Here is a 21,455-nt window from a genome sequence, read left to right as displayed (position 1 = left end):
CTAAATTTACATGACTGAAAGTAACTGCTAGACAGGAAAAAGGCTAAATAAAAGGAAAGTGTGATAAATAAAGAGGAGAGAGAGAATTGGGGCCCTTCTTTTCAGGGCAGATAAATAACTTGCAGTCTAGTTAATTCCCAGAACTATACTTGTTTATTTCAATAATGGAACTCCTGAAGTAAAAGTCAATCTCTGAAGTTTCATGCTATTTACTGCTATGACTTTAAAAGAAACAAGATGTTTAGCTATGCTAGCAGTGTGGCTCCATGAATGGCAATGCCGGTCTGTATGTTGGTCAGTCAGTCCACCACTCTGGTCCAGACTTTCCAGAAAATTTTATACAGATGTTTCTGGTTCCCAGAGGATGAATCATGATGACTTTGGTGAGCCCTTGACTTTTCCTCTAGCACCATCATGAGGTTGACATTTAGATTTTTAGTGAAATGTATTGATAACTATTAGATGAATTGTCATGAAGCACATATCCATCGTACCCAGAGGATGTATCCTATTAATTTAAGTGATTCCCTGACTTTTCATCGAGCATATCATCAAACTAAATTTCAATTTGTCCAATACTTTGGTTTACCTATCTAACAGTCTGGTTTTTCCTATAGCAACATTTAAGGCCTCACAGAGCCAGAAGTATGGCTCTAGACCAGAGATACTCAAATACAAGTCTTAGAGGTCCGCTTTCCTCTGCATCAAAGGTCCAGTAAGGGTGCATTAAATAATGATCAGGAAAAAAACTCCATAACTATGTACATGAATGGCATTTGTATTAATGTGAGTTCCTTAAATTTGAGCATAAACATCTGTGATGGCCAGGCACACTGACACTGTTCCAATTTTTCATTAAAGGGGACGTATTATGCACATTTTCAGTTCTATACTTATAATCTGGGGCTCCACTGGGATATCTTTGCATGATTTACAGTTCAAAAAACTCCTTATTTATCTTATACTGGCCCTTCATACAGCCCCTCAGTTCAGCCTCTTGTCTGAAACAGGCCGTTTTAGCTCCTTTCTCTTTAAGGCCCCCCTCATGATGAGCCCACTCTGTTCTGATTGGTTTGCTTCCCGAATCTGCATCACAGCCCTCTCCCAGGTGCTCCGGAATAAACAAACAATAGTATTTAGGTCATTTCACTACTTGTTCTTGTTCTTTACTTGAAATGTCAACTTCTCAAATGTATCCGTACATATGCTAGCCGGACTCCGATTTGATATATGAGAGTGGACAACACAAACACCACATAGAAAAAACAATAGATTATGGAAGTGCAGATATTCCTGTAAAGCTCCTTTCTCAAAGTGTTTTTTCTATATTTTTTGTGACATTAGCTGATCCAACCCCAGTGCCAGACGAGAACATTGATATTACAGAATTCTGCAAAACATTACATTCAGTGACAACATTTTTTAACGTTCTTGGCCAAAGACGTCTGCCTTTCTATGACATCTGTGCACGGCGACCTCTGGCCTCATTACATGCAGACTACTTCCTGCATTGGCACGTTAGAATGAAGTTGCAGACTCATCCAATATGAATGTAATTCATAGGAAAACTGGGCCAGATCACTAGGTCACTGATCACTTTTTGGATCTCTTGACAATCATGTGACTGAGACAGTAACACTTTAATGTACAGTATTAGGGAGAATATGACACTCTCTCTTTACAAGGTGTGAATTTGTGTGAGTGTTACCATCAATGTCATCTCACAGAACAACCTAGTTTGGGTCCACATCATGTAGAGCAGCCACAATGCCAGCTGCAATAATAAAGTAGTAAAGTCATTCAGCAAACATCAGAGTATCTGTGATTAGAATAGATGAGTTGTCTGTAAAATCTAAACTTTTTAGAGTGCTGTAAAAACTTTCCCTCCTGCTCTTTCCCCTTCGTCGCGTCTGTGCTTAGATTAGGTTTGATCCATCTGAAAGTTGAAGTACAATCAGCGGTTCATCCATGTGTGGGGAAGCACCGAAGCACAGCACCGAACTGTGGTAGGCTACATAACTTTGGGGGATTAAAACCACAGAACAATCAGAGACTCATTTCTACTGTGGCTCACTACTACAAGACAGGACAAGGCAAAACCACTGAATAATATGTATGAGACAAAACAAAACATGGGACACTGCAGCACCCAATTTATCACTCTGAAGAGCAGCATCCAGCTCTGTGCTTTCATTCACTAGTCACTGTTTTTTTTTTTAAAGATTACCTAAGTGGTATAAAAATATGATTTTCTAACAGCTAGTAATTAAGTAATCATACCATTCTGAGATCATTTATCTGGTCTAAAAACAGGATTGGAACATTTTTCAACAATTTTCCTTCCATCATTTTTCAACTTGCTGTTAAAAGAGCAGCAGATAAATCATTCTGTTCAAAATCTTTGGACCATCAAGGCTTTCAACACTTTCCCAATCTTACAGAAGTTTTCAGACAGCAGATCAATTCTATTATTTCTGAATCTCGAACATTTCAGCGACCTTATTGGCCACAGAGCAGCTTGTACGGGATGGATCCTCTTTTTTTCACTCTCAAAAGCAAACAAAATCTGACACTAACTCAGACAGAGGTGACATCTCTTTTACTATATCCTTCACCCTTGCCTCTGTGAAAGCAGATGTCCAAGTGTCTCGTTCATTCTTTCTCCCTCTAAGCTCTCAGCAGGAAAGGTGTGAGCTTTCTTCTCATTCCTTTTAATCTGTCTCTGCCGATTCTCACCCACTTGTTCCAATAGGACAGATTTGTGGACAGACAACCCATCTGAACCCTTAAACATGGTTGATCCTTTTACAAATCCTCCCTGTCTTCCACTTTACTCCATCCCAGTTTTTCCTTACTTTTTGATAGTTTCCTTCTTCTTACTCTTTAACTGTCTGTCTTCTCTTTATCTGTTCCTTCTTGCACCAATCTGGCCTTTTTCTACTCCTCTTTACATTCTGGCCTCTAGAGAACAGTAAACTGGTACAGTTGGTCAGTAACGAAAAGTGCCATAATCTCACTGAGTACTGTACAAAATATTAGGTATTATAGGTGTACGATGTGATATACAAAACTCAGCCAATTTACACTATTTACACTTTCATTATTCTTGGCTGAAATCATTTCATGCAATCATTGTTGCTACTACAACTACTTGGCCTGAGCCAATGATGTTAATCTGGAGGCCATGTTTCAGCAGATGTCATCATGTCTGGCCTCTTTTTACATCATAACAGCAAGAATGTTCTAGAATGATGCGATGACATAATCATGAATCAAGGTGTTTTCCCTTTTTTTTTTTTGGACTATGATGTCATCATAGATCAGAGCTGCCTTTGATGTTGAAAGGAACCTTTATATATCACTATGATGTCATAGTCATACTAATCCATGTATATGATATATTAATAATAAATATATATGACATCATTATGGATCAAAGATCAAAGCCTCTGGGCAGATCAGAGTCGCTTTGATGTGGAATTTGTTAGCCCCTAAAACACTAAGAGACACTGTGTTTAGACCATAATTTCATTTTGAAACTCTATAAAATAATTCTAAAATTATAGAACAACTCAAGCAACAGTTAGAAAGACAAAGAAACCTGAGAAATCAGTCATGGACAAAAACAAAGTGCAGAAAAGACTGTCTGCAAAACTCATTGCAGCTGAGAGGTCTTTGGAAAAAGACAAAGCTAAAGAAGAGCAGGCCAAAAATGATGAACTGGCCCAGAAGAAAGAGGGTGACATTTTGTTTAGGGTGCAGGTTCTTCTAAAAGAAAAAAATAAGTTTAAAAAAGAGGTTGAAGGGTTGGCTCACTGCGTAAAAGAGCTCGAGGGGCAGAAGAGGGCCGCAGATAAAATAATTAATGAACAGAGAGAGCTGTTAAAAAAGCTTGACAGAGAAAACAAACAGTTACACGATGACAATGCTTCATTAAGAGAACAAGTAAAACACGGCATCAACGTTGGAAAAGTAATGCGCTGTGAGAAAGAAGCATTTCAGAATGAACTAAAAAAAAGAGAGAAGTCGTTAGAAAACATTAGAAGATACAAAAAGAAAATTGATGATGCTAAGCTAGAAATACATAAAAGAGACAAACAAATTAAAGTAATAACATATGAGAAAGACAAACTTTTTCAGAAAAATGTGCAATTCCAAGAGAGGATATGCTGTCTAGAGGATGACAAATCTTCCTTAGCAGCGAAAATAGTACAGCTAGAGGAAAAGGTAGAAAAACAGTACAACAGCATCGAATACGTCAAAATGAAGCTGAACAAGGTCAAGAATAAAAAAACTCAACTTGAAGATAAGTGCAACAAAGACACTCGGATCATAAAGGACAGAGAAGACGAGGTGACCAATAGTAGACTTTTGGTTCATGAGTCAGAGAAGAAGGTGAGGCAGCAAAAAGTGCAGACCGAAGCTGCCGTGGGTGAGATCATGCTGCTACAGCAAAACTTGGACAAGGTTAATTCGGAAATAGAAGACAAGAACAAAACAATTAAAAAGCTAATTGCTGGAATCAGAAGCCGGGGTATTGAGCTTAACAGGAAGAATCAAGAGTTGGAAACTGTTCAGAGAAGTGAGAAATGTTTGCGGAACAGGATTATAGTCATGGAGAAGCAACTGACAGAAATAAAGCAAACACATGAAGAATTAGTAGTTTCAGCTGATAGGGAACAGAGCCGGCTGAGGAAAGAATTGGACCATGTGACTGAAGAAAGGGACATATTTATAAAAAAGTCAACTTACAGCGATAACATGGTATTGCAGCAGCAGCTGAAGATGGACCAACAGAAACATGCAGAGGAGACGCTAAAACAAGAGCTCAAAGACTGCGAAATAAAATTCAACCAGTACCAGGCAGAGCTTGATCACTTGAATCTTGAGTTATCGATCAGTAGACATGCTGAGCTGACACTTATGAGGAAGGTCGCAAGTTTGGAGTTAAAGAATCCGCAAGACAATAATGTTAGTGACATTACGCGCCTTCAGCAGCTCCATGACTACAACTCCCAGTTGACAAAGAATCTTGAGCGCATGTCGGCTAAGTTGGCGGAAAAAGACCAGGAGATTGCCAATTTGAAGAGCATGTTGGCTCGGCGGCCAGATGATGCAACCCAGAAGTTCCAAGAGAGTCAGAGGGTGATCAGAGAGCTTAAAGATAAGTTAAAGGCATCGGCGGGAGAAGCCTGGGTATTCATGGAGAAGTACTCCACTGTGAGAGAGGAGAAAGATAGGCTGAAAGGTGAGTTAAAGGAATTGTATATGAGAGACAAATCAAGTAACAAACCTTTGCCTCCTATTTCCAAAAAGTCCCAGCAGAAGAAGCCAGAGGATGGATCGAAGATCACCCCCCATCCTCCCATTAACGTCTATGGAACACAAGTGAGGCCACAACCACCACCAACACCCCGTAAGTAAGGCTGGGTTTCAATGTGGTTGGCACTGTTGCCAACAGTGTGTAGTAGTGTGTATACAGGATGGGCCAAATGCAGAGGATCAGTTTCCCCATGGGGATCGAGGTACTGTAAAAAATCTTATCATCATATCCTTCCTTGCCCACATAAGGAATGCATATGCACGTTTAAGTCTTTTAATGCACTTAAGGTGCATTTATCTACCTGGCACACTCAAAAAGATCCAGGCAAAAGGAGTGAAACAGCATTCCACTGTCCGCTGTGTGACTTTGTTGAGCCTGGCACTGATTCAAACTTTTTCACCCATTTACGTGGGCATTTGAGACTGAAACAAAAGGTTAGTTGTCCATATCAAGGATGTAACTTCCAGAGCAGCAATTATTCCACATTTAATGCACATAAATCCAAAGAGCATCCAGTACATAGTACAATGCCATTCAAAACTGAAATTCTTTCAGGGAAGTTACCTGAAGAACCTCCCCCCAGTTTAAATATTCAAGCCGAGGATAATGTCTCTGTAGCTGATGATTCTGACTTTGAAGTCGTGGAGAGCGAAGATGCAGAAGGACTGGAGAGTCAGTTGGAACATAATTTGGCTGCTCTATTTCTGAAAATGTCCTCAGTTCTTAACATTTCGGAGACTTCCCTGCAAGAAGTTATAGAACAGATCAATCAGATTAATTTACTGTCACAGCCGTTGTTACATACCTCACTTCAAAGAATACTCGATCAGCCTAATGACTCTTTAGTGGGTGAAATAGTGAGAGAAGTTACTAAGAGTAATGCATTCCTGAGATTCACTTCTCCTGGAGGGTCGTTGTCAACTGCAAGCAAACGAAAAGCATACATTTTAAACAACTTCTCTGTGGTAATGCCAATTGAATTTGTGCTGAAAAATGACAAGCAGACAGTTATGTATGTCCCGATATTACAAATGTTGCAGACGTTGCTAGCAAATAAAGACATTTTGGAAAAGGCCATGTCACCTGAGACAAATCTGACACAGAAATACAATTCTTTTAGGGATGGTTCCTGCTTTAAAAGTAACTCTCTCTTGAAAGAGCAAATATTTACGATTGTTCTTTTCTTGTACATAGATGATTTTGAGGTGGCAAACCCTTTGGGAACTTCCAGAAACAAACACAAGTTATGTGCAATCTACTGGGCACTTGGTAATCTGCACTCAAAGTATCGTTCCGGTCTCCATTGCATTCAGCTTGCCCTGCTCTGCAAGGCCAGTGATATCAAAGACCATGGTTATTGGGAAACTCTGCGCCCTCTCATTCAAGACCTGGCTTCTCTTGAGCAACATGGTGTGTATGTTGAACAGCTAGGGGCCAGTGTAAAAGGCACTGTATTATTTGTTGCTGCAGATAATTTAGCTGCTCATTCTCTTGGAGGGTTTTTCGAAAGCTTCACCGTTAGCCAAATATGTCGATTCTGTATGGCAAAACGAGAGGAAATACAACACAAGGAAGTGCGAACAGGCTCATTTCAACCAAGAACAGAGGAAAATCATGACCAACAGGTCAAGAACGTACAACAGGATCCTTCTTTGGCTCCACAGTTTGGTGTTAAAAGAAGCTGCCCTCTAACTGATGGCTTAGAACACTTTCATGTTGTTGATGGTTATCCACCTGACCTAATGCATGATCTTCTTGAAGGCATTGTTCCAGGTGAATTAGCCTTATGCTTGAAGGTACTGATATCAAATGGATACTTCTCTCTTGAAACCCTTAATCAGGCCATTAAGCAATTTCCATATGCATTTTCAGACAAAACCAACCAACCTCAGCTTGTCAGAAAAAACTTTCCTACCATGGCAACAATTGGAGGAAATGCACATGAAAATTGGGCACTTCTCAGACTTCTGCCACTTATGATTGGTCATCACATCCCTGAGGGGGATGAAACTTGGGAAGTTTTGATGAACCTAAAAGATGTAGTGGAAATCTCAGTGTCTGCAAGCTTTACAGAGGAGTCTCTGTACTTTTTTGACTGCAAGATTGCAGAGCATAGAGATTTATTTCAGAAAGTGTTCCCAAACGAGAAATTGCGCCCAAAACACCACTACATTGAGCACTATCCTCAACTGATAAAAAAATTTGGTCCATTGTCTGACGTGTGGACAATGCGCTTTGAAGGGAAACACAAGTTTTTCAAAGATGTTCTGCGTCACACTCGCAATTTCAAGAACATTTCACTTACATTATCTGTCCGACACCAGAAAATGATAGCATTCCATTTAGATACTAACTCATTCTTCAAGCCATCTGTTGAAATCGACAAAGTCCAGTCTGTGATGGTTGCTTCATTTCCTGAAAATGTGCAGAACTTTTTCTATCACAGAAATGGCCAGCAGAGCCAGACAGTCTTGGTAGCACCCTCTGTCTTCATTGATGGCATTAAGTACAGTGCTGACATGGTCATTTCAGTGGGATCTTGCTCTGGGCTACCAGATTTCAGACAAATATCAAAGATTGTAGTGATCAATAGTGACATTGTATTTGTCTGCAAACTTCTGGCCTCATGGTATGATGAGCATCTAAGAGCATATGAGCTCAGTCACTTGTCCACCTTCTCTGTCACACAGTTGTCTGAACTGAACGATGTTTTTCCTCTATCCCTTTACAGGATTAGAGGCAGACAGTTCATAACCCTGAAACGATACATACTGTGCTGAGTATGTAAATACTGAAGTCTTGAAATCCAATACAAATATTCTTCCTTTTCAGGTTGAGAAGTCATGATGGAAAAACAGCAACTTCTGATGAGAGTGGTCATCAATAAAGACGATATCAGGAAACTGGTTTTAAATGAGAGGCCAAATTCTATTGAGGAGTTAAAAGCACATATGAAGGAGAAACTCTCCCTGCAGTATGATTTTATATTGCAGTATGAAGACAAAGACTTTGATAATGCTCTCTGTAATTTGACACACATCACTGATTTGCCTGAAAAAGCGACACTAAAAATCATTCCCTTGATGACTCTAGAGTTATCAGCTGTGACATCGTCTGGCACGTCATCAGATGCTGACTGCAGCTCAATAGATACGGATATACTGCCTCTCACTGAAACTCCATTAAGAAGACAATGGCCGGAGTTTTTTGATATTCCAAATTTTTCGGTGGATGTTGAATACAGGTTGAGACAAGCTGATCTTGCCTTTATGAAAGATGGAACACGTATGTTGCTGTCACGTGATATGAAGCATGATATTCTGGAAAAACTAGCAGAGGCCATGTACGGTTTTAAAGCGTACCCTGATGATGATGATTACACCAGTGTGTCCCAATCTCTTATCAGCAAGCATCCAAGCCTTACTGAGCCTGGTCCTCAGCCAGGATACTATGGCTGGAAAAACAGCCTTAAATTTAAAATGGGAAATTATCGTACGAAGCTCAGAAGGGCTGGATGTGAGGATGTCATAGTTAATGGGGGCAAAAGAAGCAAAAACAACCCAGAAGGTGAATCATCAAGAAAAAACATCAAACGGCCGAAGAGGGGGGAAGCAAACTATCTCCCCAATTTACCCGACAGACAGAATGAAGAAGGCCTTGAAAGTGCCAGACTCGTTCTCGTGGAAGAAATGAAGAAAAAACAACACAATGGCTTGCTCATGGCAAACTTGATGGACCAGACATTCTCACTACGCCGGCAAGAGATCGTGAAAAAGGAGCCTGCTGTACAGGACATAGTGGAACGGTGGCCAGCCCTGTTTACAGAGGGAGAGGTAAGTTATTTTTGTCATGAATGGTCACTGGGAGTTTTTACTCTTGACTGCATATTTGAAAGCAGGTTTGATAAGATAAACAAAATAAAAATTGAACTTGAGAAAGAATAAATTCACTGCAGATTCACAAAGATATAAGTCTTTGTAAATGTTTATGCGTTAACATGTTCTTTTCAAGTAAAGAACTCTTGCTCTTACAGTGAGAATTTATTGATGTCATTCAGTTTTATATGAAATAGTATGGTGTGTGATTTTACCATACTTAACTGGTATTCTCACTGCCCCCCCACTACCCCATTGCCCTACTTTTTTTTTCTTAGGTCTTTGCAGAGTTTAGCAGAATTGCCACCAAACATCTTGAAAGCAGTTTCTTTGAGTCTCTTGACAAGCACACTCCACGAATCATTGAACTCCTGCAGTCAAAAAAGGGAGCTGCTGGACTGAAGATTCAAGAGTTAATGGCCAACTTGGTAAGAAATTAATTTAATAATTTAAGTTTTAAGTTCTTACTCTCATCTACATACACTTACAGACCAACATTTTCATTCTTTGTCTGACTTTTTTTATTCTAATTGATGTTTTCTGTCTCTGTCTTATAAGTCATCGGATGTAACTGCAAGACGCTCCATGGTCCTCAAAGGCCTTCCCATCGTCTTTGGTGATGACCCAAACAAGTTCTATAAGACATGTTTTGTAAGTACTTGCACAAAATGCAGTATATTCACTTGTAATACCGACATCAAAGATATATGTCCCTCACATTTCTGCCTGTATTCATTAATGTAGGCCTTCCTTTACTGTCTTATCTTTCACTTCATTTCAAATTTAGAGGGTGTTATTGTAGCTATTGATTGTTATTCTATTGTTCATTTTTTGTCTCTCCATCGCAGATCTTAGTGTATAGTTTATAATGATCATAGTGTCTAACTATCCAAATACTTCCTGACTACACATTGTTTTGCTGATTGTTTGTTTCTTTGCAGGAGACAACGAAAGATGAGGCCATAGACAATGTCACAGTCGGTGTATTGACCATCCTAAGTGAAGACGATCCTGAGCAGCCCGTGTCCACAGCCATCGTCCTTGAGGGAGGTATTGTGATGGACAAAATTCGGGACTTGCCACAGGCATTTTGCCTCATATTTGGCCTCACATATGCCTTGAACCTCGATTACCCAAAATGTGTTGGAAACACATTCAAATTCATTCAAAGTGTAATGCTTGGTTTGGGAAACAAAGCCCTCCCCCCAAAACTGTTAACAGTTAAAAACATGTTGTTTGACGAATGAGGAGTCAGATGTGAGGTAGCACTCAAGAACTGCTTATGACAGAGACATGAGAAGAGATGCCTTAACTAAACAGTATTTTGAACATTTTAAGAGCTGCCTAGATGCAGTTTATTTGTTGAGTTGATTTTCAAATCTGTTCAGTGCTTTTATGCTGGTGGTATATATAGTGCCCTCTTGTGAATTCAGGTGTTAAAATGTTGTGTAAAAAGAAATATATGTTGGATAATGTGGCATACCGTTAATGTTCTTATGACAGAGAAGAGGCGTTTGATGCTTTTATAAACAGCATTTTGAACTGTTTAAGAGTCAAGTGAAAATATAATCATCATTTCATTGTTCAATTGATACTCAGACCTGTTGAGTGCTTTTACAATAATGCCTTCTTGTGAATTCTGATGTTAAAATGTTGATTAAAAAGAAATGTGATATGTTGGATGATCTAGCCAGCAAATACCTGTAATCCAGCATAAATTGTGCGTGTTAAGATTCACAGTAAGTCTGCATACTGTTAATGTTTTTATGACAGGAAGAGAGGTTTGCTTTTAGCATTTTGAAATGTTCAAGAGTGACGTGAAAACATTTTCATTTCATTTCAATTTTTTTTACAATAGTGCCTTGTGAATTCAGGTATTAACGTGTTAAAAGAAATGTGATATGTTGGATATTTGGATACTGTGACCATCACATAATCCATCAAAAATTGTGAGCACAAAATCTGCATACTGTTAATTCTGTACACGTTTTAAATAAATTGAATGCAGATGACATTCTTTTTCGCAGTATTTTTTTCTTTCAAATTAAGAGATGATAACAAAGTTATTTTAAGTACTGAAGACTCAGAATTGACGAGTTAATTTCAATACAATAAAGTTACAATAAATTACTTATTTTAAGTCCAATGCAGTCATAACCAGCAAGTTAATTCAAGAGCTGTGAACTCAAAATAATCATGTTTAGTTTAGTTTAGTAAACTTATTATAAACAAGTTCTCACAAGTACTGCACACTTATATTTAGTAAGTTACATATACTTAACTTAATCAAGTTTACTTAACTCAGTTAGTTTAAGGCAATGAGTTTGCATATTTTTTTTGAGTAACGCCAACTAATTACATTTTACAGTGTGATGACACAATGTCCAATAATGTGTCATCATCTGAGGGTAACTCGCATGTAACATATTTATCAATGAACTCAACGACCTCCTCATCTGTGTTCTTATCAATTTGGGGAGCACCCTCAATCCAAAACAGACAGTGTACATGAGGAGAACCGCGCTGCTGAAATTCTACCCTATAAAAGTGATCAATGATTTTGCCAATTGGTTGGGAAGGAGACATGAGAACCTCCTTCAAGAAACAATGCCATCTGTAGTCAAACATCCTCGCAGCTGTGACCGGGTTACGACGCAACAACTCACACCTGTCTGCCCACTCCAAATCCTCTACAGTCTGTGTCCTGCCCTCCTGTTTTAGAATAGTGGTCAAAAGATTCTGCCAGCGCAGATCTGCAGATGAAAAGGAACAAAACCACGTCGGGATCCCCAACTGACGTACGCAGGCTAAGATGTCCTTCTGAACTGACTGCCAAAAAGCTGGAGTTCCTCTAATTGGCTTAAGAAACCTAAAACCCTCATCGCATTTTAACAACTGCTTCAAAGACACCTCGTCCTTCAACATTTCTGGACTAATCCTTTGCGACTTCTGTCCACCTTTACCCTTACGCAACGCCACAGAAACACTCAATGACACACGAATATCAGCTGTTGCTAAACTTCTACTATACACTTCCCTATCACAACTCAGCAATTGAGATCTAAACATCAACCGATGACAAACACAGCACACAAAATGTGGCCCATCTCTGACTTTCTCTAAAAACTGATGCATAACAAAACCAAAATTTTCTGACTTCTGTCTTCAGCTTCCTACTTAACCCAACCCTGGCAATAACTTGCTGCTTAAACTCAGAATTATCATGATACCTTCTTTTCCTTTCTTCTCTACTCCTTTCTTTAACCTTCTGTCTATGCTTGATGCTGTCTCTATAGTTCACCATACTATGTACTTTACTCTTAGCTTTAACAGTCTCTCTATGCTGGAAGTTGTCTCTATATTTCAAAATACTCGTGGCTTTAACATTCTCTCTATGCTGGAAGTTGTCTTTATATTTCACCATACTGTTTAATTTACTCTTGGCTTTAACACTCTCTCTATGTGGTATATTTATATTTAATAAAGAAAGTAATACACGAAAAACAATAGGGTCTTCGCCCTTTAGCCTTGGGAGTAGTTAGCTGGCTAATGATGTTAAGACAAAATGCTTTTTCAGGTTAAATAATCTCATGCCTTTCGAGCTAGGCCACAACTATGAAAAGGGGACTATGCGGATTAAGACAGGACCATTTCCTAGTTCACAATAACATGTAGTTGGAAGCTATTTTCTCCTGGTATGTATATGAGGACATTTTCTATGTAAAGGCTTTTTTTTTTTTTTTTTTTTTTACCAAACTCCAGAATGGTGCCAACTATAATACATATATATGCACACTCACAAGAACAGTGCTGACACAGCAGAGTCTCAGGTCAGAGGAAATGTCCTTTGTCCCTCTGCGACAATATCAAACCCCATTCATTATTTAGCATATCCTACATGTGTTTGTGTATGTGAGAGAGTGTGTGAGTGTGTGTGTGTGTGTGCAGCTTTAGCAGTAAGGAAGAGGAGAAGAGAGTTAGTATGTTACAGCTGCTAATGTAGCAAAACTCAGCTAACAGTGTAATAATCCTGTTAACACATTTACCATTAAGGTAAATGCTAAATCCTGTGTGTGGAATAAACACAAACAGCTTTGCACAGCGTTGGACACTTGCAGGGGAATGCGTGTATGTATGTATGTATATATATGTATGTATATGTGTGTGTGTGTGTGTGTGCGCGCGCGCGCGTTTGTGTGTGTGACGCGAGACCCGAATGGCAGAAGTATGGCGGTGTCTTGGCTAGACAAAAACAAAGTGACTGGTGGTCGGCGTCTTGCCCTCACCCAATTCCGTGAAAAACACACGTGTCTGATGACGGATAAGGAAAGACAACGCAAAGCTTTGTCCGATGTTATCTGACCAGCCTGCCACCTGCGTGGGTCTGTGCGCGCGTGTGAGTGTGTGTGTTAGTCGCAAGAGAGGGAGGAGGAAAAGCGATCGTGAGAGGGAGAGAAGCTTTTGTCCACAGAGAGCGCACGTACGGACGGCAGTCTGTAACGTACGTTGTCTGGTTTCTGATCGACAAATCAATTTACTTTCTCACTCACGGTGGCACAAAAGTAGCAGTATTCCAGACCGGGAAAAACACAAAATGGTCTAGCGTGGTGAACACAATTAACAGGCAGCAAACTTAAAATACTCCTCACAGTAAAGCAGAGAAAAATGGACTCGGCGGTCCGTCAACTCACACAACAAGAACAATAGCAATAAAGCTTAAAAGCTAAATGCTAAACAACAGCAACTGATGCTGAAAAGAACACACAACTAACACTGCCTATGCCCAGACTTATGCCTCTTGGTCGCTTCAGAAAGCGAGCAGGGTGTGTGTGTGTGTGTGTGTAGTCCGTCTTAATGTCCAACTTTGTTCTTGGCTCGGAGGCAGACGGTGCCGTTCTCGCACGGTCGGCGAAAACACGGCAGCTGGCTCTGAGTGGAATGGCGGAGAGAACAGCAGAGTCGACTCGGTGAAGATGCGCAGGGCAGAGCCGGTCCACGTTATCCCGAAGTAACTTCATTTCTTCTTTCTCGGGGGGAATTTGAGGACGCTGGTTGCAGCAGCGGTCTCTCTCGGATCCAGGAATGTGTTCGGGTGAACACGGGCAAAGTCTCGTCTCGTCCGAAGAGGGGAGTCTTCGATGAGGGGAAAACATGTTCGTGAGGTAGTTAAGCTAACTCACAGGGGAACAGGAGTTACCCATACCTCAGTGACATGGGAAAGAAGTATATTTTGGGCGTGCTCGCTTATAAAGGGGTGGTGATGTCATGGCTGCGTCATCAGGACGCTCCGCTGTGCAGGAGCGTCTCCGCCAATGAGGGACTGATGTTGACTGGTCCCTGCTGAGGTGTGAAAATCGCAAAGCATCCTTGGAAATGGAGTTTGCTCCACCCTCATGGCAGGTCCATTACAGTTTTAATACGGAGCTCCGGAACTCCAGCCTTCCTGAGTTTTTCCCTCATATAGGCTTTAGTTTTTCTTAATCATTACTGCAATATATGATTAGATGTGTAATAGTCTCCTCAGCCAAGTCAGAAAAAATATGTGCATGTATGAACAACAGCAATTGGAGAAGATGACAGTCCAAAAGTAATCATGTTAAATAATCATGATGTCAATATTGAACAAAAATGATTGTGATTATAATTTTTGCCATAATCAAGCACCCCTAAAAACAGCAAATTGTGATTTACATACACACACACACACACACACACACACACACACACACACACACAGAGTTTAAATATGTATGTGATCAATTGTAAATATGTTATAATGAATTGTTTTCTTTAAGAAACTCTTACTTGAACATTTTTCAGTGTGCTCCTAAAGTTATATGTATGCTCCTAATTTTTGTCTTTTAGGAGCACATGTACTTCTTGAAAAGAAGTAAGGATTGAACACTGCTGTCACATGTGTAGAAACACTAAGTAAGTGGAGTGTGGTGCAGACCAAGGGCTTCTGTCACAGGCAGTAGATGTTTACTTTACCCATCCCCCCCTCCCATTCTCTCTCTCTCCCTCTCAGTTGGAAGGAAAGATTTCAAAGTGATCTTCTTGTGAAATATCCCATAACTTTGGCCAAATCCTACATAAAAATCACATTTTTTTGTAGGAATTTTCGTCGCGAATCCATTGATACAAGTTTGAAAGTGGTCGGACTTATAGTTTAGACGCCAGATGCCCCAGTTTGGCACAAAGTCCATGCCCAGAGATTGCCTCCCCATTGGTTTACATTGTAAGGTGTAATGTCGCACTCCAACTTTCAGGGCTTACTAAATCTAAACCGTTGGAGTTATTACAAAGTTTTTAATAACTTTTGCTCAACACAGTGTGATGATAAGTCATGTATTCAAGTTTGAAGCCGATACCATTAACGCCCTAGGAGGAGATAGCGTTTATTCAAGGTCCAAAATTGGCAAAAATTCGTATTTTGAAATTGACATTGCGGACTTCCTGTTGGATTTAGGTCAGGGGTGTCAGCGTATGATTTGTAGGTCTTGATGAGATGAATAATTGAGTTTTGGTTCGATCTCTCTACGACATTCCTACGGGCCGTGGCGGCCATTTTAGATACATAGGTGGTGCTCTCGAGCACATTTTGGCACTTTGGGGGTTAATTTTTACATTTTATCAAATTTTTCACCATTCCTGATGTGCGTGCCAAATTTGGTGAGTTTTTGAGCATGTTTAGGGGGTCAAATTTAGAGTTAAAGTGGCGTATTAATAAAGAAAGAATAAGAAAGAAAGAAACACACGAATAACAATAGGGTCTTCGCCCTTTGGGCTCAGGCCCTAATAAAGAAACAAACACACGAAAAACAATAGGGTCTTCGCCCTTTGGGCTCAGGCCCTAATAAAGAAACAAACGCACGAAAAACAATAGTTTTTTGAGTTATCGATCAGTAGACATAATGAGCTGACACTTATGAGGAAGGTCGCAAGTTTGCAGTTAAAGAATTTATAGTGAGAAAAGTCCATTGAACTAAGTCTATTTACACTTTCATTATTCTTGGCTGAAATCATTTCATGCAATCATTGTTGCTACTACAACTACTTGGCCTGAGCCAATGATGTTAATCTGGAGGCCATGTTTCAGCAGATGTCATCATGTCTGGCCTCTTTTTACATCATAACAGCAAGAATGTTCTAGAATGATGCGATGACATAATCATGAATCAAGGTGTTTTCCCTTTTTTTTTTTTTGGACTATGATGTCATCATAGATCAGAGCTGCCTTTGATGTTGAAAGGAACCTTTATATATCACTATGATGTCATAGTCATACTAATCCATGTATATGATATATTAATAATAAATATATATGACATCATTATGGATCAAAGATCAAAGCCTCTGGGCAGATCAGAGTCGCTTTGATGTGGAATTTGTTAGCCCCTAAAACACTAAGAGACACTGTGTTTAGACCATAATTTCATTTTGAAACTCTATAAAATAATTCTAAAATTATAGAACAACTCAAGCAACAGTTAGAAAGACAAAGAAACCTGAGAAATCAGTCATGGACAAAAACAAAGTGCAGAAAAGACTGTCTGCAAAACTCATTGCAGCTGAGAGGTCTTTGGAAAAAGACAAAGCTAAAGAAGAGCAGGCCAAAAATGATGAACTGGCCCAGAAGAAAGAGGGTGACATTTTGTTTAGGGTGCAGGTTCTTCTAAAAGAAAAAAATAAGTTTAAAAAAGAGGTTGAAGGGTTGGCTCACTGCGTAAAAGAGCTCGAGGGGCAGAAGAGGGCCGCAGATAAAATAATTAATGAACAGAGAGAGCTGTTAAAAAAGCTTGACAGAGAAAACAAACAGTTACACGATGACAATGCTTCATTAAGAGAACAAGTAAAACACGGCATCAACGTTGGAAAAGTAATGCGCTGTGAGAAAGAAGCATTTCAGAATGAACTAAAAAAAAGAGAGAAGTCGTTAGAAAACGTTAGAAGATACAAAAAGAAAATTGATGATGCTAAGCTAGAAATACATAAAAGAGACAAACAAATTAAAGTAATAACATATGAGAAAGACAAACTTTTTCAGAAAAATGTGCAATTCCAAGAGAGGATATGCTGTCTAGAGGATGACAAATCTTCCTTAGCAGCGAAAATAGTACAGCTAGAGGAAAAGGTAGAAAAACAGTACAACAGCATCGAATACGTCAAAATGAAGCTGAACAAGGTCAAGAATAAAAAAACTCAACTTGAAGATAAGTGCAACAAAGACACTCGGATCATAAAGGACAGAGAAGACGAGGTGACCAATAGTAGACTTTTGGTTCATGAGTCAGAGAAGAAGGTGAGGCAGCAAAAAGTGCAGACCGAAGCTGCCGTGGGTGAGATCATGCTGCTACAGCAAAACTTGGACAAGGTTAATTCGGAAATAGAAGACAAGAACAAAACAATTAAAAAGCTAACTGCTGGAATCAGAAGCCGGGGTATTGAGCTTAACAGGAAGAATCAAGAGTTGGAAACTGTTCAGAGAAGTGAGAAATGTTTGCGGAACAGGATTATAGTCATGGAGAAGCAACTGACAGAAATAAAGCAAACACATGAAGAATTAGTAGTTTCAGCTGATAGGGAACAGAGCCGGCTGAGGAAAGAATTGGACCATGTGACTGAAGAAAGGGACATATTTATAAAAAAGTCAACTTACAGCGATAACATGGTATTGCAGCAGCAGCTGAAGATGGACCAACAGAAACATGCAGAGGAGACGCTAAAACAAGAGCTCAAAGACTGCGAAATAAAATTCAACCAGTACCAGGCAGAGCTTGATCACTTGAATCTTGAGTTATCGATCAGTAGACATGCTGAGCTGACACTTATGAGGAAGGTCGCAAGTTTGGAGTTAAAGAATCCGCAAGACAATAATGTTAGTGACATTACGCGCCTTCAGCAGCTCCATGACTACAACTCCCAGTTGACGAAGAATCTTGAGCGCATGTCGGCTAAGTTGGCGGGAAAAGACCAGGAGATTGCCAATTTGAAGAGCATGTTGGCTCGGCGGCCAGATGATGCAACCCAGAAGTTCCAAGAGAGTCAGAGGGTGATCAGAGAGCTTAAAGATAAGTTAAAGGCATCGGCGGGAGAAGCCTGGGTATTCATGGAGAAGTACTCCACTGTGAGAGAGGAGAAAGATAGGCTGAAAGGTGAGTTAAAGGAATTGTATATGAGAGACAAATCAAGTAACAAACCTTTGCCTCCTATTTCCAAAAAGTCCCAGCAGAAGAAGCCAGAGGATGGATCGAAGATCACCCCCCATCCTCCCATTAACGTCTATGGAACACAAGTGAGGCCACAACCACCACCAACACCCCGTAAGTAAGGCTGGGTTTCAATGTGGTTGGCACTGTTGCCAACAGTGTGTAGTAGTGTGTATACAGGATGGGCCAAATGCAGAGGATCAGTTTCCCCATGGGGATCGAGGTACTGTAAAAAATCTTATCATCATATCCTTCCTTGCCCACATAAGGAATGCATATGCACGTTTAAGTCTTTTAATGCACTTAAGGTGCATTTATCTACCTGGCACACTCAAAAAGATCCAGGCAAAAGGAGTGAAACAGCATTCCACTGTCCGCTGTGTGACTTTGTTGAGCCTGGCACTGATTCAAACTTTTTCACCCATTTACGTGGGCATTTGAGACTGAAACAAAAGGTTAGTTGTCCATATCAAGGATGTAACTTCCAGAGCAGCAATTATTCCACATTTAATGCACATAAATCCAAAGAGCATCCAGTACATAGTACAATGCCATTCAAAACTGAAATTCTTTCAGGGAAGTTACCTGAAGAACCTCCCCCCAGTTTAAATATTCAAGCCGAGGATAATGTCTCTGTAGCTGATGATTCTGACTTTGAAGTCGTGGAGAGCGAAGATGCAGAAGGACTGGAGAGTCAGTTGGAACATAATTTGGCTGCTCTATTTCTGAAAATGTCCTCAGTTCTTAACATTTCGGAGACTTCCCTGCAAGAAGTTATAGAACAGATCAATCAGATTAATTTACTGTCACAGCCGTTGTTACATACCTCACTTCAAAGAATACTCGATCAGCCTAATGACTCTTTAGTGGGTGAAATAGTGAGAGAAGTTACTAAGAGTAATGCATTCCTGAGATTCACTTCTCCTGGAGGGTCGTTGTCAACTGCAAGCAAACGAAAAGCATACATTTTAAACAACTTCTCTGTGGTAATGCCAATTGAATTTGTGCTGAAAAATGACAAGCAGACAGTTATGTATGTCCCGATATTACAAATGTTGCAGACGTTGCTAGCAAATAAAGACATTTTGGAAAAGGCCATGTCACCTGAGACAAATCTGACACAGAAATACAATTCTTTTAGGGATGGTTCCTGCTTTAAAAGTAACTCTCTCTTGAAAGAGCAAATATTTACGATTGTTCTTTTCTTGTACATAGATGATTTTGAGGTGGCAAACCCTTTGGGAACTTCCAGAAACAAACACAAGTTATGTGCAATCTACTGGGCACTTGGTAATCTGCACTCAAAGTATCGTTCCGGTCTCCATTGCATTCAGCTTGCCCTGCTCTGCAAGGCCAGTGATATCAAAGACCATGGTTATTGGGAAACTCTGCGCCCTCTCATTCAAGACCTGGCTTCTCTTGAGCAACATGGTGTGTATGTTGAACAGCTAGGGGCCAGTGTAAAAGGCACTGTATTATTTGTTGCTGCAGATAATTTAGCTGCTCATTCTCTTGGAGGGTTTTTCGAAAGCTTCACCGTTAGCCAAATATGTCGATTCTGTATGGCAAAACGAGAGGAAATACAACACAAGGAAGTGCGAACAGGCTCATTTCAACCAAGAACAGAGGAAAATCATGACCAACAGGTCAAGAACGTACAACAGGATCCTTCTTTGGCTCCACAGTTTGGTGTTAACTGTAAAAAATCTTATCATCATATCTGAGAGTCGCTGGATGGTTTTTTGATCCAGGATCATTCATGGTCTCCTTCACCTTCTGATCACATTTGCATTCTTTTGGCTCTATTTTACAAACAAACGTCCTAGATGAAACAGGTTTTGGGAAATTAAACCGACATGTTGTTTTCTTTTTCCTGCATGATTTAGAATGTCGTTTAGAGTGTGTTTGAACTGCACTGTAAATCTAAACATTGGCTTTAATAAAAGGTATTGAGTGTACTAAACTCAGTTTTTATTAACATGTTGCTAACACTCATTTTGAATAAGTTACCTGTACTTTGTAGTTGAAAAACCTTCCAAACTCAGTATGCTCGAGTTGTATTGATTTAGAAAAAACAAGTCCTGGCAACTTAGGCCTTTTCATGAGTTAATGTACTTAGTTACATGTGACTATGTGCATTTACTCTTATACTTAAACACCCTACATATTAGAAGTGTTGGCACTTAAAGTATTTTTTCTTGTTAAGTTACTTCCTATTTCTACCTCCTTACACTTACACAGGAAAATGCTCCTCTATTTTTTTTTTTATTTTTTTTTTTTTACTTAATTTCTTTTCTTGCTTTTACATAACATTATTGGTACAACTTTATTGAACGACCAGGGCTGGCAGTGCCACAAAGTGCTACAGCCCCCCCCCCCCCTAACGGTTCAACGGCTGCACATGCGCACTGCACAGATCATCAACCACCTGCCTCTTGGCGCGGTATGCCTATGTCGTTGGACTTGGACACGGCTGCAACGGCCATTATTTCAATTTTAGGATTTATCGTTCTGCTGCTGCTTGGAACATTGATATGATGAGTCCATGCTTGACTAAAAGGGGAACTATGCAAGTGTGTTCGATTTTCTGCTGTTTCGCTAACAGTTCTCCCGGCCAATGCATTTGTTTTCGATGAAACCGACCAGAAAACAATCGATAGAGCGATGGATAACATTATCTATCATGTACGATGTTAGGACGTGTGTCTCTGTGTAGTCTTATCCGTCATTTGGGGTTAGCATTAGCTAGCGTTAGCAATCGCTAGCGTTAGCATTTATAGTTTGTGCTACCAAATAATTACAGACCTCTAAATCAACCCAAAAAATATATTGATGGCTTATATCCAACAACAGTATAGTGGTGCTTAGTGCTCAAAACACATTTATAACTTACATTTGTGTGATGTGGTGATTTTCAGTTTGAAAAGTAGTCCCCCCCCCCCCCCCACGTAGCCAAGATGGTGGCCATTAAGGGTGAGAAGTGTCCATAGTTCCACACTCAACTTTTTGACTGTTTTGAGTGAAACATCTGGGTACTCACAGTGTATT

At 39.9% G+C, this 21,455-nt stretch overlaps 2 protein-coding genes across 2 annotated transcripts; both read left to right on the top strand.

The window, feature by feature from the left end:
• Positions 1–5,559: 5,559 nt before the first annotated feature.
• Positions 5,560–11,210, top strand: LOC122990224. The gene is made up of 5 exons (XM_044363454.1): positions 5,560–5,853; positions 9,035–9,156; positions 9,477–9,626; positions 9,757–9,849; positions 10,140–11,210. The coding sequence occupies exons 2-5, from the start codon at positions 9,043–9,045 to the stop codon at positions 10,443–10,445; spliced, it is 663 nt and encodes a 220-aa protein (XP_044219389.1). The 5' UTR covers positions 5,560–5,853; positions 9,035–9,042; the 3' UTR covers positions 10,446–11,210.
• Positions 11,211–18,664: 7,454 nt separating this feature from the next.
• Positions 18,665–20,131, top strand: LOC122990960. Its single transcript, XM_044364541.1, has 2 exons — positions 18,665–18,862; positions 18,984–20,131. The coding sequence occupies exon 2, from the start codon at positions 19,139–19,141 to the stop codon at positions 20,129–20,131; it is 993 nt and encodes a 330-aa protein (XP_044220476.1). The 5' UTR covers positions 18,665–18,862; positions 18,984–19,138.
• The last annotated feature ends 1,324 nt before the right edge of the window (positions 20,132–21,455 follow it).

The sequence above is a fragment of the Thunnus albacares genome, chromosome 10, assembly GCF_914725855.1.
Source record: "Thunnus albacares chromosome 10, fThuAlb1.1, whole genome shotgun sequence".
Taxonomy (NCBI): domain Eukaryota; kingdom Metazoa; phylum Chordata; class Actinopteri; order Scombriformes; family Scombridae; genus Thunnus; species Thunnus albacares.
Note: the sequence above shows the minus strand (reverse complement) of the source record. Positions and strands in the feature narration are given on the sequence as shown.